General features: G+C 41.4%; 1 protein-coding gene and 1 long non-coding RNA gene across 2 annotated transcripts; both read right to left on the reverse strand.

Moving 5' to 3' along the window:
• Positions 1 to 680: 680 nt before the first annotated feature.
• On the reverse strand, positions 681 to 8,590 carry MED18 (mediator complex subunit 18). Its single transcript, XM_065432668.2, has 7 exons — positions 8,263 to 8,590; positions 7,750 to 7,816; positions 7,389 to 7,511; positions 6,094 to 6,172; positions 4,456 to 4,542; positions 3,230 to 3,276; positions 681 to 815 (listed from the first exon to the last, which is right to left on the reverse strand). Exons 1-7 carry the CDS (start codon positions 8,438 to 8,440, stop codon positions 767 to 769), a joined length of 630 nt encoding a protein of 209 aa, XP_065288740.1. The 5' UTR covers positions 8,441 to 8,590; the 3' UTR covers positions 681 to 766.
• Positions 8,591 to 9,699: 1,109 nt separating this feature from the next.
• LOC135902536 (uncharacterized) lies at positions 9,700 to 15,825 on the reverse strand. The gene is made up of 2 exons (XR_010564535.1): positions 14,114 to 15,825; positions 9,700 to 12,637 (listed from the first exon to the last, which is right to left on the reverse strand). It is a non-coding gene; the product is annotated as an uncharacterized lncRNA (long non-coding RNA).
• Between the last annotated feature and the right edge of the window lie 1,968 nt (positions 15,826 to 17,793).

The following is a 17,793-nucleotide window of genomic DNA, read 5'->3' on the forward strand; positions in this document are numbered from 1 at the left end:
GAAGTTTGCATTTATTTGACACAAAATTTACATTTCAGAATTTGTGATGGCACTAGGCTGAGGATGCCATCGATGTCTTGGTGTTGGGGCAATTTTGACGCTAGCTTTCTCACATATCTCGGTTGCGTAGTGGCTGAGCACATGACACCTTTTCAAGGGAAACTGAAAAAAGAAAGTTTAGTCTTGTATTGCTAGCATCTTTCTATGAAGTATAATGCAAGCTGACTGTCAGGATCGAACAGTTAATATATATATAGTATATTCCTGAAAATGTATCCGTGCAAATGTATCCCGACTGCAAGTCGCACAATAAAGGTGTATTGCTTCAGGGCTTAAACATGCAGACATTTGATAACTGGACCCAGAGCTTGGCTTGTGAGCAAGCTGCAATGTAGTCAGTTTCAGATTGTACACTTAGACTGATGAGATTGTGATTTTTTCTTTTTTACAGCTATAGGCCATGTACGTATTCTCACTGCTGCACAGAGAGGTCATTAGCCCAATGTACATTGGATTCCTATTAAGCGTTCTTTTCTCGCACTCCTTCCTTTAGGCTCCATGGTACTTAGGCAATCGATGATTGGCCCAGATTACACCTTGGCTAACCAAGCAAGGCATGGAAGATTGTGCTTGATGTCACTAGAATGATAAACTTGGAAAATGTTATGCAACAGGCCAAGTACAGCAAACAATGTAAAAGTTTATTATGCACATGAAAGTCTATGTACAGGGTAGTGAGAATAGCTGTAGGCTTCAATCACCGGTGTTAAATATGTTGAAGTCTTGTGTGATCAATCTTCTCCAACTCCACAAGGCTGAACAAAGAGTCAGGAAAGCCACTATAGAAAGCACTAATCTTTTTCTTCCCCACTGAGCACTAAGTGGTCCTAGAGTTATAAACCTCAAATTATGGCAATTAAATGTTTTCTTTGAAGTTGCAGCACAACATCTATGCTGCGGGACAATCATTTCTGATCGACCGTAGTCGTTGAGCAAGCAGAAGGCATGGAGATGCATAGATTAGAAAGGTTGGTGATAATGGGAGATGATGTTAACTGAAGGGGAATGGAAGTGCTTTAGATTAAATCTTGCCCTTTGCATGTTTGTGTTTTTGCATCCACTGTGGCTAAGTGTCAAAGCTGCAACTTCATCAGCAGCCTAACACCGCAGATTCTGAGCAACCACTGTAGGTAATAGTTACATTTACTAAACATATGTTGCAGCTCTGAATTAAATGCCAACTACTTATGTAAACAAGTACATGCACTATTTTGCTCTTCAGTATTCACCCACACAAGCTGCAACAAAATGTGCTTGCGATGTGAAAAATGACAAAATGGTTACAGATCAACATGGTGTCGGAGACCGCAGTCGGTTGACCGATTCCGGGGAACACATCGTGCCTTGCCACACTGCTACCATTAACAGCAGCTGCTTCGATGCCTCCCAACAAAATTTAACCAATTCGTATACTTCTGCTATCACAAGCAGTTGGAGCTTCACAGCAGTGGCAGATCTCCCTAACATTTCTGTGCTTTAGCCATCATCATCATCATCAGCCTTTTTTATGCCCACTGCAAGACGAAGGCCTCTCCATGTGATCTCCAATTACACCTGTCCTGTGCCAACTGATTCCAACTAGCGCCTGTGAATTTCTTAATTTCATCATCCCACGTAGTCTTCTGCCATCCTCGACTGCACTTCCCTTCTCTTGGCACCCATTCTGTAACCCTAATCATCCACCGGTTATCTAACCTACGCATTACATGACCTGCCCAGCTACATTTCTTTCTCTTTATGTCAATTAGAATATCGGCTATCCCTGTTTGCTCTCTGATCCACACCGCTCTCTTCCTGTCTCTCAACATGCCTAACATTCTTCGTTTCATCGCTCTTTGCGCGGTCCTTAACTTGTTTTTGAGCTTCTTTGTCAGTCTCCAAGTTTCTGCCCCATTTGTCAGCACTGGTAGAGTGCATTGATTGTACACCTTTCTTTTTATGATAATGGTAAGCTTCCAGTCAGAATCGGACAATGTCTGCCGAATGCGCTCCAACCCATTTTTATCCTTCTGTAAATTTCCTTCTCATGATCAGGGTCCCCTGTGAGTAATTGACCCAGGTAAATGTACTCCTTCAGACTCTAGAGGCTGACTGACGACCCTGAACTCTTGTTCCCTTGCCTGGCTCTTGAACACTATCTTTGTCTTCTGTATATTAATCTTCAACCCCACTCTTATACTCTCTCTGTTTAGGTCCTCTATCATTTGTTGTAACTCGTCCCCAGTGTTGCTGAACAGGACAATGTCATCTGCAAATCTAAGGTTGCTGAGATATTTGCCGTTGATCCTTACTCCTAAGCCTTCCCAGTTTAATAGCTTGAATACTTCTTCCAAGTACGCAGTGAATAGCACTGGAGATATTGTGTCTTCTTGTCTGACCATTTTATAGGTATCTTCCTACTTTTGTTGTGAAGAATTAAGGTAGCTGTGGAATCTCTGTAGATACTTTCCAAGATATTTACGTAAGCATCCTGTACTCCTTGCTTATGTAATGCCTCTATGACTGCTGGTATCTCGACTGAATCAAATGCCTTTAAGAAATCTATGAAAGCCATATAGAAAGGGTGAGTGTACTCCGCGGATTTCTACATTACCAGACTGATGACATGGATGTGATCCATTGTAGAGTATCCCTTCCTGATACCTGCCTGTTCCCTTGGTTGGCTAAAATCCAGTGTTACTCTTATTCTATCGGAGATTATCTTGGTGAATATTTCATATAATATTGGAAGTAAGCTAATAGGCCTATAATTTTTCAAATCTTTAACATCTCCCTTTTTGTGGATTAGTATAACGTTGGCATTCTTCTGGTTTTCTAGGATGCTTGAAGTTGATAGGCAGTGTGGCTAAAGGGCCACTAGTTTTTCAAGCATTATGTCTCCACCATCTTTGATTAAATCGACTGGTAGTCCATCTTCTCCTGCTACTTTTCCCCATTTCATGTGTTGCAATGCCCTTCTAACTTCATCGCTAGTTATAGAAGGAGCCTCTTTAACCTGTTCATTACTACTTTGAATGGAGGTATCGTTTCTGGTTTGGGTACTGTACAGGTTCTTTAGATCATGCTTAAATTTTGCTCGACTTAATTTTTTTGCTCTGGTGTTCCTTCAGAGGTGATTGGACAAAGAGCAAGTCCAAGACGATCATAGATTCAAACCAAAAAAGGATACGGTTTCAGCTGGTCTGCAAATGCCTTCATCTCATCGCCCAATGATTCCTGCAAGAAGTAAGAATGTGTAAGGTCCCTGCAAGATGGCACGTGCAATGCATGAAATAACTTTCTAATATGGAAATGACAAAGAAGTGCTTTCCCAGCCCCACTATTTCAGACATATATGTGGCACTCTCTGATATGCAGGAATTTGGTGAGAGGAACTGAAATGTAGTAAAACAAATACACTTTGGTGGCAGGTAGATAAAAAAATATAGAGGTCATAGCATGGTTACTGCAGGTGCTTAGACATGCAATCGGCACATGATGAAAGAGTACAGCACACACATGCGATGTGCAGCCTCAACCTTTTTTCTGTTCTCATGTTGTGTGAAGTGTTTACTATAAATAGGTGGCAGTGACACAACTAAATTGAGCGTCACACACCACTTGCACAGCGCAGGCAGAAATAAGCCATATACTACTACAAGTCAATCGAATTAGCATGCAGCCTTTTATTGGGCTAGCAGTAATCTAGTATTATGGATGCAGTGATGTCGCACCAGTGATGTCGCACCATATATCTATAGAAAGAGTGACAAATATTATGCAACCTTTTGTTCTCAACTACACATGCATTTCCTTTTAGCTAATACAAAGCTATCCAAAGGAGATTGTTTCATGACAGTGCACTGACATTACAATGAAGGAGCTGTTGTAATGTGCTCTATAATATATGACAGGTGCCAATTGATGGCATAACAAATGTGAGTATAGTATAGACAATAAATGCTTCAGTGCTAATGTTCCAGTCATGTAACCAATTGCTAAGTGGAGGCAACAAATCTAAAGCATTTTTATGTTTAGAACTGAAAGCCAAACGAGTTTGTACGAATTCATTATTAACTACAACACTGTGTGTTGACTTCATTCTTGTCCTTTCTTTCTTTTTTGTCATGCTGTAGGTCATGATTTATGCTTCAGGCCTACTTTCAAGCTTTCAGTTGATGAAAAGGACAAATAAAAGAGCAGCTAGCACAATTAAGCACCTACCTTGTAATGGTAAAGCTTACAAAACGGAATAAGCAATGGGGCAAAAGACAAAAGTGTTTTGTACAATGCTTTCCCACCGTTTCTATAAATTATATTCACATTAGGAGCATGCAGGATATCAATACAACTACTGCATGCAAAACATGCACACTATGAGATGAAACATGCCAAGAAGAAAGGGTACTCTCTCACCTGCCCTGTTGGGGCTAGAACACTCAGCTCGATGATGTGGGAGTTTGAGACTGGTTCTATGCTCTCAGGGTTCCCTTGCTGAATCAGCTGTAGGCAAGACAATAAGGACGGCTGCATAAAGCTTGCAGCACACAGAAACTGCATCCCTAGCTGAGTGGTTGCATAATTTTCATGTTTGTACCAAATTGATATTCAATCAACAATAGCTATAGAAGTAAGCGTTGGTATATGACTTGCTGGTGCATGCTAAGTAGTAATGTTCCTCAAAGAGCTTTGCAATACTTTTCGATTGCCATTGTGGTGGCTTGGTGGCTATGACATCCTGCTGCCGGGCATGAGGGCATAGTTGTCAATGTTGGCCACGGCAGCCACATTTTAATGCGGAAAAAACACAGAAATGCTTGTATACCTGATGTGGGTGCACGTTATTAACCCCAGGCAGCCAAAACTCATCTGCTGCCTTCTACCGTGGCATCTCTCATAGCCCATCATATGTCGCATTACGATTTAAAAATCTACAAATCAATCAGTTTTAATGTAAAGCTTCTTTTTTTTTTTTGCAAACCCTCAGAACTTTTCTGACTATGGCTGCTGGGTACTGCTACTGTCTTGCCAAACAGCTCACATTTAAAAAGAAAAAACGTTCACTGACAATTACGATACTCCCTAAGGGAAAATTTGAGTGCAGCTGTGTACATGCATTGATTTCGCGATATACTGGCTGGCATAGACAATCCATCTCGTGCGGCACATTGGCCTCGCTTATCAGGAGATCGCGACAGGCGATCTGATAAGCGATGGGTGACGTGCGATGGGTGATAGGCGATGGGTGACGTATGGCCGTGATTCGCAGCAGCCGCCGCAGACACACCTCCACTCATGCAACACTATGTTTCCATACAGACGCCGCAAAGCCTGCCTTGTGCAGCACTATGCTTTTCTTATCACGCTTTCGCCATACCCTCTTCCTCCGCCTTCCTCTTCATGCTCTCCTAACTCTCACAGTCTTTCACCTTCCGCTGCGCTCCGCGTTGGCTTTCATTCTTTGCTGTGTTCATTCGCTCAGTTATGAGGGACAATACCTGCGCTCACTGCAGGAATGAGCACCTAAGAGCTGTGCTCTAAAATTGAATTAGCTGCCCGATGATAGCACCGAACCTCAGTCCCCCAGCACAGCATTCCAAAACTCTATCCATTAGGCCACAATTACATGTGTAGTACTTATACTGTGTCAACGCCAACTAGCTCTTTGAGATAATCGCAGTATGTGTCACAATGTATAGCACGGGTGGTTGAGAACATATGCGCATGCACCAGTTTCCGTTACGCCAAAGAAGCAGGAATAAAATGGGCAAATTTGTAGCATTTGATGGACCTCTTCACACGGATTCTAAGATATGCATTGGATCTGCATAATTTTTTTTCATTCCACCAGTAGAGGCAAGACTATTTAATCGTCTGGAATACCAATTAGGTGTTCCTTTCTATACTAGTTTAATGTGTATCCTGAATATTGCTACTTTCTATCTACTGCATTCCCAATTAAATAAAATTTACAGGTGAAGAGAAACAATAGCAGCAAGCTGAAAACAGGAAGGAGCTGTTTGCTATTATAGACATTCTACTGGCATATCTTACTCGGAACACCTTGGCAACGATGACTTTCATGCGTCCCTTTTGGAACATATGTCCTTTCAGCACAAATTCAAAATCTAACCTGAAAAAAAAAAAAAAAAAGCAGACAGTAAGTTAGGTTAGCACAAATGTCTAGTGTCAAAATACAGTAAGCCCTTGTGAGCTGCATTTGTGTATCATTACCATTTTCTGTATTCTAAAGCGCATTTTGAGCTCAAAGAAATCATGATTCATAGGGTTGTGAGCAGGTCACATATCCATGGAATAAACTTATATCAGGGCTGACCATCATCAGCTTTCATTAAACTCTTTTGCTCTCTCTCTCTCTCTATGGAATAAACACAAGTTGAATGGCATCTACCACCCACCTGACTAAAGTAACCACTATTACCATTCACTGAATGTTGGATCAAGCTTAGCACAAGTTTTATGGCATGCAGTTAATGTAGGCATTCTGCTGGTTCATAAACAGAACAGGACAAGATGAACAGATATCCAAAATGGATCTCTTGTTTTACTAACACTTGCATCATTATTATTTGTACATATTTTTTTTACCGGGATCATGGTTTTGGAGAATCACTTGCATGAGCAATTAATTTCAGAAAATAATATGTTACCTTAATTTAACAAACAATTACAGAAAAGGCATCTGGAATTTCACTCACATTTATAAATTTAAAAAATACTTTTGTTATACTTCATATCTTATAAGCACAAGTTCTGACACTGATGGATAGTGGCAGGGTGCATGCAGCTCTTTACCAATTTCTTGATTATAGCAGGAGGGGGAGAAAGTTTCATATGGGATAAAAACATGTTTTCTGGTATGATTGATTGACTGTGAAGATAAGAAGACTGGAAGAAGAACCATTCCTTGTCCTCATGCACTTCTTCTTTCCCCCCTCATACTTTCTGTCAGTCAAGCAAATCACACCTTCTGGTTAAAGAAACTATTAACATCTTTATTAATCAGCTTAGACAATGAGGTAATTCTGTCATCTTGCTTAGCTTGAATTATTCCGCTAGTATTCTGGCTGCAACACAGAGTCAGTTCTTAATGACATTGTGGGCTTTGAGAACATGAGGCTATTTAAGGCGTGCAATTTTTTCTGGTCAGTACAAATTAATTATTGATTTGCTTTAGTGGAAGGACAAACATGTAAACATAGTGTTGTGGAAGCAGGTGAGTGTGGTGTTCCTCTCAAGAGACAGTTGATGGTCTGCTGCTCTTTCTCTTTGTGTATGTGTGATGTTTACACATATTTACGTGATTAAAAATGAAAATGATGGCTAACCGAAAACCCATCTCATTGAGAAAGTTCACAACATTGTTGGATGTGCTGACATCTATACAGCTTCTCACAACAGTGTGTCTGCTTTTGTCACCAACTTCTGGTTGCCCCAAGTAGCGTAGATGCCTGGAAAAGAAAATGCACATTTTTACATTCTCTTCAAAACATTACCTTTCTCACGTTTAGCGTCTAGTAACTTAAGCGTTCAAGGGATGTCACAATGAATGCCAGTTAACCTCACTGCCTCAGGCGAGATTAAAAGCTTTAAGTTTACTCCTTTTGCACATTCGGTTTGTTTATTTTGTCAGCTACATAGAAACGACTAGTTCGCTAAAGAAGCTGCAATCAAGGTCGCCGTACTTACCATGGCATTTGTGGGCTATCAAGTGATTGTCTTGCTCTCACAGAGAGCGGTGTTCCTGTGGGACCTCCTGCGAAGATTATGAAGTTGATGATAGAAAATGCACTGATAATGGGACATCTACGCATTATATTTCAGGTATATCATTTTATTAATCGTGGAAAGAAGAAAACGAGAGGAAAGGCTCACAATAAAGCCGCTGTGTGGGGTTCTTTTGTAGTCGCCATATAATTTAGTCCAACCGTTTGTTTGATCAGAATGCGTAAAGGTAAACTGCTGCTCGAGACGACACACACACGCACACAAACTAAAAAACCACAAAACAAAAAGCATCAAGCAGGTACGATCCCTTTCACAAGAGATCGATCTGACCAGAATGCGTGCCTATCTTTTATGAACGATCTGCGTTGTACATCTAAACTTTTCGGAGTTTCGGCATGTAGCAGTTCTCGCTAAGGCAAGTTGACTCATTACATGCAGCTAATATCACAGCAGCAAGTCCAAGAATGTACCCACTAATCTGAAAAACCATTTCGTAGTCCTGAAACGTTTCGATCGGCGAGTCCGAGTTGTCGCAGAGTCCTCGAAGCCTGTGGAGAAGCACTTCGCAGGCGCCGTCCATAATGCTACCCTGCAACAGGTACTCTTGCAGAGGCACGAGACCACGGCGAACAGCGGGTGGTGTGCCTTCCATATTCGGCAAATCAGGCGTTAATTTGGTCGAGTGAAAGAGCTGTCCGAATGCACTTTTTCGTTAATGGAGGCTTGCTGAGCACATCACTTTATTCAGACAACAAACTTTGCCGCCATCATGTCCGCCATGTTCGCCACTAACTTGGCTAGACCTGGCAGCTTTGCCCGGATTGAAGAGGTTTTGTTTACAGATTAGATTTAAATTGTGCGACCGCACACATTATTATAACGTTAGTATTTCAGTTCATTTATGTATTTTAATTGTAAACAAGCTGGTCACTTGTGTTGAAACAGACTTTCTTCCGCCCCATTTTTATGGCGCGAGCTTTTGAATTGTTTGAGACTCGCTGTGAGTTAATCGTTACTTTATAATAGCTATACAAAAATATCCTATGCTGTGACCAGCTGTTTCCTTGCAAACCACATTGCAATTAGATCGCCTGTGTTGCCTTCTTTCCACGTATCCATATTACTTCCCAATACTCGTTTGCATTGAAGCTGCTCGGAAATGTTCACATATTACAGGAACTTTAGAACCACATTGTAAACTAAACTGACAGCTTTAATCGTGGCAAGTAAAAGCTCATTCAAAGAGAGCTCGCATCTGGAGTGTAGTGCTCCATCAGTAAAACTTTTGGCAGGGAGTTTACCAAACAGACTCGCGCAACTGCTTTTCTGTCAGCCACATGCTTCAACATCCACATGGGATGTGCAAAAAGCTGTGTCTGCTTCCTAGGGTTAACCATCTATTCCTGCTGCAACAGTTGCGGTTCATCAGAAACAGGAAAACACACTTTAATGCTCCCCATAATGTGATGGATGATCTGGTATTGAGTGTCAAATGAAGACTTTTCACATTCCTCTGATGCTATGCAATGTCTTGAGTTCCATGCCTTACCCATAAAGGTGCAATAGGCTGAGTTCTTTCTCCTGCCATTTGATTTGACAGAAATACCAAATTTCTCTTTTTCCTATTTTCTTACCAGTAATCATCAGTTTCCCTCATGCAATTTCAATTTCTTTTAGAACATTTTCTCCTGCTTCCACCCTACCCAGAGTAGCATGTCAATCACACACACACACTCCAGCCAAAATTGATGCCTTTCAATAAAGAGCAACTTAGGCTGGATGTAAAGACACACAACATACTGGGCCTCAAGAAAGTCTTAATTTTTCTACTTCCATACACCTGCACAATGAAAAATATAAATATTGCAGATGTATTCACACTCCTTGGTGTGCTTAAAAACATAACGACGGTTGAAACAGAGTGCTTGCATTTATTTCTTCTTGCACACACAAAAAAAGTTTTGATGAACATAGACCAAGAAAGCTGAAACGACTAGTAGTTAACACCCAAAGCCTGACTGGCACAAGGGCTTCTCGTAAATTTTAACTAGGTTACAAGTAGTGCAACAACGGTGAACAGCTGCAAAGATTTTGAACACTCAAAAGCAACAAGAAAATCTGAACAATAATAAAAAAAAAAACCTGAACACAGCAATAGTGTGAAGATCAACATTGAAAATGGGAATAAATCCTAGACGAAAATTGCAAAATAAAAGAATGAAATAATACAAAAATTAGCACTATAGAACACTTTCATAGTCTAGTTAAATGAAACAATCAAGTCGAAAACAATAACTATACTCATGACCAGTACATGGTTGCACAGCTGCAGCCTTGAAAACTGCGCATAGCAACAGCCTTGCATTCTATCATGAACAGAAATAAACTTGGGTAGCAAGAAACATGAACAAATAACAAAATTCTAAACGAAACAATCTCTAAAGATAACTGTATGCACGACATATATGCATGAAAGACATTAGCAAAACATTAATATACTGCGTGCTTCTAAACATGCAAGCCAACAAAAAGAACCACCTCAACTAGGTGTAAAAAAAAAAAAAATGTGAGCAGGAAATGCCAGACATCTATGCCAATAAGTCAAAACAAAAGAACTGCACGCAAGTGAGAAGTAGAGTGATGGCACACTGACTTTTCTATGAAACGATAGCATGTGTTTAAGTGCACACTCCTAAATGTCCCAAGCTTATGTAACGATGAGTAAGCAGCTTATGAAAATAGTGATATAAATATACAGGATATCCTGGCACAATCTGGGAATTTTGACCTTTTTCCTTACACAACATACTGTCTAAACAAGTAGTTTTCTTGAACAAGCATTGCTCGGTATTCAGAAGCACCTCACGGCAATCACATTTCTATGTTTTAATAAGCGTGTAACATGTTAAAGCAAAAGATGCACTGTAACAAAGCAAAATAATTCATCAACCCTAAACAAATGCACAGCTGTGGCTGTAAACCTAACCGCACGTCTCTGTGGCATCCTAACAAGAAAAAGAAAAACCGCTTGGCCAGAGCTTGGTAAAAAGACAAGAAGCTACCACTCCATATAATGACCAGCTTGTATCACTTCGGCCCTGCCTCCACTTCAAAGAGAGCATGGCTTTGAAACTAAACAAAATAGAACACTGTACATAATTCTATGATATTGCACTGCAAAGAAAGGTATGAACATGAGAAAAACAATTTTAATAAAGATGTCAGAAAATTGCATGCGCTCCTCCTTGTGAAGTAGCTGTATATATAGAATGACAATTCCTGCCTATTTGCGAGAGGATTCAAGTGGACGAGATGCGTAGCAGTTATGATAATTTTCACTTCAGTGCTGCACATGTTATAATTCACATATGTAATCATAAAACAAGACTAAATTAAAAACTCAAAACAGCGCAAGCAAAGCATGAAGTGCCGCTTAAATTAGGTATGGTGTTAAGGTCATTATTCCACTTGAGTGAATAGCTGCTGTGTATAATATAAAATTTTGCAGCCTAGGAACCTCTCAGAAGTACCGTTTTTCTGAGCCGAGCAAATGAGCAGTGATACTGAATACGCAGTGCCAAAGTGCCGATTTATGGCCAGCATCCTCAGACCATGTGAAGAAAATTTCTTGAACAACATCACAGAAAATTAAATATCAACAGCTACGACTTCTCACAACCAATGCTGTTGTTCCTGATGCCTGTACTTGCTGGCTCCATCAACACAATCGCCCCTTAGCACTTTTGCATGTTGGCTCACAACCTTTCTTTGCCACAATCCTATCATGTAGATTTCACGTATCTCATCAAAGACTGCAATGAAGCAATCTTACTCCATATAATGCTAAATTAGAGAAGGTGACAATCGAGACTCCATTAGTGCCATTATCACCATTAGCACCTGCCGCATGAACTCGAACACACAACATCAAACACACGTACAGTCTTCTTAGTGCTACCAGGCCACAACTTGTGCCACTACATGCCTGACTGGAGCTGCTGCGAGTTACATGATGGGGCTTGCATGAGACAGATGGTGCACATCATTTTGTGGAGGAATGAGAACATGTTTTTACCCTCCAGAATGTTAGAGCACTGTGGATTTGACACAAACCTTGCTCATTCAAAAGTTAGCTGAGGTTATGCTTATCATGACTTGGGAACTTTTGAAGAGAAGCTTACAAAACTCGCAACTATTTATGACAGTGAGAAAGAGCACAGCACTTGCACAATACTCTGGCAGCAACTACTCATGTTATCAGCAGGGTTATGTACACATGCAGCGGGAGGTTTACCCGGCTGTGGTGAATGTGTGCAACAACGCCAATGATGCTGACAGTTACTGCCAGGTGGTGGTGCGAGAGTTGAAGGCCATGTGAATGTGTTATAAATGGCTGTGGCATCTGTACACGCTCATTAACATTAATAGTCAACACAACAGGTTAATGCAGCAACTCTTCCATTCCTTGTGGTTTCAAATGTTGAAGTTGGGGACAAGAGCCATTTCCGCCGTATTTCTGACTACGGTCATTTCGGGCACATGCACCAGATGGCACGCTTCATGACGACTCAGGTTGGACTTGGAGTTGAAGCTCTTGGGGCAGAAGGCGCAGTGGAAGGGTCGCTCGCCTGTGTGGCAGCGTATGTGTCGCTCAAGATTACACTTCTGGTTGAAGCGCTTGGGGCACAGATGGCACTGATGCGGCTTTTCGCCTGTGTGGCGTTGCATGTGCCTCGTGAGGTTCATCTTCTGGTTGAAGCCCCTGCCACACACGGTGCACCGAAACGAGCGCTCCGGGTTCCAGCGAACCATCACGCCTGACTGGCGCCAGGCAAGTTGTCTGTTCATGCTTCGAAAGAAAAAGAAAGAAAGAGAAAAGGCGTTGCTATTCGTTTGTACTCGTCAAGTCTGTCATTACAGGGGTGTAGGGGACAGGGCTGCAGGTGACAAAGCAATTACAACCACAAAGAACAAGGTAAAAATTTATACTGCAGTCAGGTATACATCAGTACAGTGCAACAGCAGAGGAGTGCGCAAGGACACACCTCTGATGTACGTAATTCAGCAACAGGGAAATTCTTAATGCAAGGTAAAGAAACAAACCCATGCTTTGCAAAACTGGCGTAATTATGAAGTAGTAGTTAATAGGAGTATCACATCACACAGCAGTTGCACAGGCATCATGACCTTCACAGGCTTCATGACCTGCACAGAAGTGCAAGATGTTTCACGCAGAGCAGGAAAATTGGACTGTGGAGAATGAGGAAATACAAATAAATGTTCCTGCATTGCAGACCCACTGAAATGTGGTCACCACAGCTGATAGCTGAAGCTGTGATAATATGGCACAAGGGCACTGAAAGCTGCTAAGCAACTACAGCTGGTAATTGTGAACATTTATGAATTCCAATATCTCAAAGCAGCACCTCGACAAAGAGAGTCACTGCAGCAGAGGGCTCGTGTACCTATATGGACCAACAGCCACTTCCAAATCACATTCACACTGCATTATTTCAACAATCCATTCTTTGCATGGAAGACTGTCTGCTGCAAAATCCAGCATTGCTGTCGAGGAAGCATTTACTCAGAAATTGCATGATCAAAAATTTTTTTTCGATAGCTTCTAGATGCTTGAAAGGTTGCTTGTCTTACTGATGCCTCCGAACCGAGTACATTTATCTGGTGCAAACCTTTGCTCTAAAGGTGATGCATTCATTGCAACTTTAACGTGACGTGAGGCATTCAACTGACACAATCTTTTTTTTTTTTACCAATGCGAAATACTTATAGCCTAACAATTTCAAGCACTTGGTCACAGTGTCTTATTTTTCTGCTACTAATCACGATCATATACAGGGGGTTCAGTTGAAGTGACTTGTATGTAGCATTAGATGTATTAAAGTGTAGAAGCCAAGTTGTCTTTTCTGTTACTCTCATCATTAACCTCTTACTTAAAAAAAGAAAGAACACACTAAAACAAATACAATAACAATATTTGATTCAATGCTCAAATCCGATATTTCCCATTTACCATAAAAATTGGCGGAAAATTTCACTGTAGAAGTACTCTTACAAGGTTCCTTAAATATTTAGTAAAAGCAACGTCATAGATTAGAGACTGACCAATTTCTGTTGCTTTGACAACACTACAACATGCACATGCATGCATACACACGCACACACAAAATCAACCTCATCACCAGGCACAATTGGACACTTGCAACATTACGAGTGTTTGTAAATCGTTAATTGGATCCACTTATGTTAGCGTGCAGTCTTGCTATCTTCTCTAACCAATTGAAGTGGCACAAAATTTTTCAGTTACCTCTCTGCGTGCTCATCCATATGGCGCGCTTCATGAAGGGCCAGGTAATGCTTAGAAGGGCACATGAAGTCACAATACCGACACGGCCAGGTAGTGACCTTTGTTTCTGCATCAAGGAAAAGATGAGTGTGTCTGGATGGCTGTAGTGATATATTCCCATAGCTTGCCATAATGCTTCCTTGAAGATTATCTATTAATATACTAAATAAAGCTTTCTTGCTTAGCCCAGCATTTCTTTTGTCATGTTTTAATTGCAAGAATTCGCTACTAAAATGAATGGCAACTGTACAAACTTGGGGTGATAATCAACTTTGTGAAAAGAAATGACCATATACAGGCCACACATTAGTGCTATCTGATGACTATAAAAGAACATTTGTATATTACTCATGGCTATTGTGTGCAGCAACCCCAATTTAATTAAGGCTGCTCAGAAGCACATTTTCCCTATGACTATTCTTATTAGCCCTTTTCAGATTACATGCGTTTAGGTTCATCAACATCCACTTTATAACACATAGCTGAGATCATTAGACACAACTTCTTACGAACAAAGGCAAACAATGAATGTACTAATCAGTAAACCTAAGCAGTCAAATGTTAACTGTAATGTAAGCGAGAAGTTCTAACTTCCAATGACTACTACGGACCAGTCACTAAGTGCTGCAAGTTAATCCTTGCTCGTACGTTTCTTGCGTGCATAGATGCACACCACACGCAACTGCTTCTTTTTTCTACTTAAATATTCACTTGCTCAAAACATTTGGATAACTGCACACACCAGCCACACAACATCAAATAAACAATACAACACAACGTTTTGTTTTGCTATCAAATTTAGTTCGCAACAACAAATAACCTTTCAAACGAATGAAAACTGAAATATTAAAGCTTCCACATAGCTGCCTGAATCACCAAAGCTCGAGCATTGATTTTTTTTTCTTTTTTTTCCTTCGCGCGTGTCTAGCTTTCATAGGATAACATGTTAAACCTGAGCTACATTAAGCGCGTTTAAACAAAAGTTTCTTCTCAAAGCTTTACCGAACTTGCAGTTGTAAGCACGTATGCTTTGGTGTACCAAATACTAAAGCAACACAGCGTGCAAAAGTATTCTTTCACGGGTGAAAACGTTCAACTGGAGTAACTGAATGATTGTTCAATTTGCTCATGCAACCAGCTAAAAACACAACACACAGCCGAAAAATCACTGTATAAGCTGGGAACTGGACAATAAGTCAGTTCAAATGGTCAGTTCCTTTCACTTCGTTTTCCGAAGTTCCGGCTTCAGGCAGCGCGAATAACACAAGGATGAAGTGTGCCATAGCACGAGCACACTCGAACAGAAAACATCCCAAATAATTTGGCTAGTCGCATTTCTGACACTACAAGAAGCAAAAATTCAATGCACAGCAGGTGTCAATCACTGTATATAGATATGCGTGCGGAAAGTGGTGGAGGAAAAAGGCGAAACTAGTGAGGATTAGCAAGCAACCATTCATGCAATTTGCGACTTGCAATCGCCAAAACAAAGGGTAATGCACTGAAAACAGCTCATTAGAGTCATTATGCAACCACAGTCACTGCACGGCACTAAGAAAAGGCCGTAGTGTCCCGCACAATCACGCCCACTGCGCTGGCGACCCGATAAGCACACCCCTCCGCAAGCTTCTTCCATGTCTAGCGCAGACCAACTACACGCACACACGCACGCACTCCATACACTTTCTCATTGTTTGCAACATAAAAAAACTATTCGGCTTCAAATCAAGTCATGTGCGAGAACTACTCGCAAAACCTTATCTTAACGGCAACAGCTTTAACCCTTTGCTTATTAAATAAATTAACGCTACAACTACATATAATGATGCATTTACTTAATTTGAAGAAGCACCAGAACTGCAGTAGTTTTTGTTTCGGTTTCGTTGTTGGGAAAGCAGCTGCATGCTTACCTGCCCACATTTCGAAGCGTATCGCGCGAAGCAAATGTATTCAAATTATAAGTTGAGGTTTTAGGTTTCAGAATTGAGCAACCAGAAAAACTACAGAAAAACTTGCTTTGGCTTAGCTAAGGTTAAGCCCAGGATGCGAAGCATACTAGCCTTTATTTTAACGCGACAGCGTTAAGGAGCTCGTGTCGCAGAAAAGCCGGTGTCGTCGGCGTTGGCTCAGGCGCACATTTCGTTGTCGCGCCGAACGCTGCGTTGCTCGACGCTCACCGCGTCCGATGCGGGGCACCTAGTCGCTGCGCCGTAGCAAAGCCGCCTAGAAATTGTCTCTGTAGCACGCCGCAACCTTCGCTTCTCATTCCAACGAGCAGCTCTGTCTCCAGGAGGCATCTCACCTCGTGAGTGTCTAGCAGAGGCAAGCGCAGCTGCTTATATACCGCCGCGACGCCGCGAGCGACGGCGCGAGTTGGAGCCCCGTTTCTCCTCTGTCGTGACGTCACGGTGTCACGTGGTCAGCCTTGAAGGCGACGCCGCGAGTGACGGCGCGAGTTGGAGCCCCGTTTCTCCTCTGTCGTGATGTCACGGTGTCACGTGGTATTGAAGGCGACACCGCCGCGCATGAGGAGCTGGGTTGAGCTCTAGTAATATGCTTCGCATAAAAGAAAATTGACAGCTAAGACGATTTCCCAATATTTGGAGGTCGTCTACATTACGCGATCTCCCCCTTAGACGCGCGCGCGCTCACACACACGCACGAGCACACACACACACACACACACACACACACACACACACACACACACACACACACACACACACACACACACACACACACACACACACACACACACACACACACACACACACACGCACGCACGCACACACACGCACACGCACACACACACGTACACACCTCTAAAGTGTCGTTACCAGAATTTTGTAACCCGCATCATTTAAGCATCATTTTACTGCATCATTGTTGGCGCGGACGTGCACGGATTTGAATTCATACTTCCGCTTTATTTCTGCAAATTTTGACAATAGGAGGACAATCACGTAAGAAGCACCATTTTCTCATTTCAACATTTTTTTAAAATTTTCACTGCAAACACCATGCACATATACAATATATTTAAATATATACACAGGATAAAGCTTATTATATCTTTGAAAGAGATGAAAGTAGACAATTAACAATTATTTCTAAAGGTGTAGGTAGCATATGCCTAGAGGATGAATATGATTCTATATGTTCATCCCGCTTCAAATTGCATCGCGTGTTTTTTTTTTTTGCTTTAAAAAAATCCTGTAGAATTCAGCGACCCCTTCGGCAAGGTCTTTACCAACGGCGTGTGAAATGCATGTGAATGATACGTGTCTCAGTATTGCTTCTCCTTCCAAAAAAGCAATGCTAATGACTAATGAAAAAAAAAACTTCTAATAATTTACAACATTTATTAGGGATGGAAACATCGTCACTTGAATGCAGAGGTCATAAACATATGCAGGACGTCCCAATTAACTATCATTCAGCAAGATTTAAAAAGAACGGCAATGCGTTACTCGAAGAAAACCTAGTGCATTTTGTTTCCAGCACAGTGGAGCAGCTGCCAGTAATATTTTGGTTACTGAGATTTCATTATGTAATTGTAATTTACTATCTAACACGAGATGTACTATCCTAATTATCAAGGTGTGAATGAGGCATTGCCTTATCTGCCGCGCCCAGGCCGA

This window comes from Dermacentor albipictus, chromosome 3, assembly GCF_038994185.2.
Source record: "Dermacentor albipictus isolate Rhodes 1998 colony chromosome 3, USDA_Dalb.pri_finalv2, whole genome shotgun sequence".
Classification (NCBI taxonomy): domain Eukaryota; kingdom Metazoa; phylum Arthropoda; class Arachnida; order Ixodida; family Ixodidae; genus Dermacentor; species Dermacentor albipictus.

Coding starts and splice junctions, on each gene's coding strand:
- MED18 (XM_065432668.2), bottom strand. CDS start 8,440: ATGGAAGGCACACCACCCGCTGTTCGCCGTGGTCTCGTGCCTCTGCAA. Junction 6,173..7,388: donor CTCAATGAGATGGGTTTTCG/GTTAGCCATCAT, acceptor TTTTTTTTTCAG/GTTAGATTTTGAATTTGTGC. Junction 816..3,229: donor TTTGCAGACCAGCTGAAACC/GTATCCTTTTTT, acceptor CTCTTTGTTCAG/CCTTGTGGAGTTGGAGAAGA.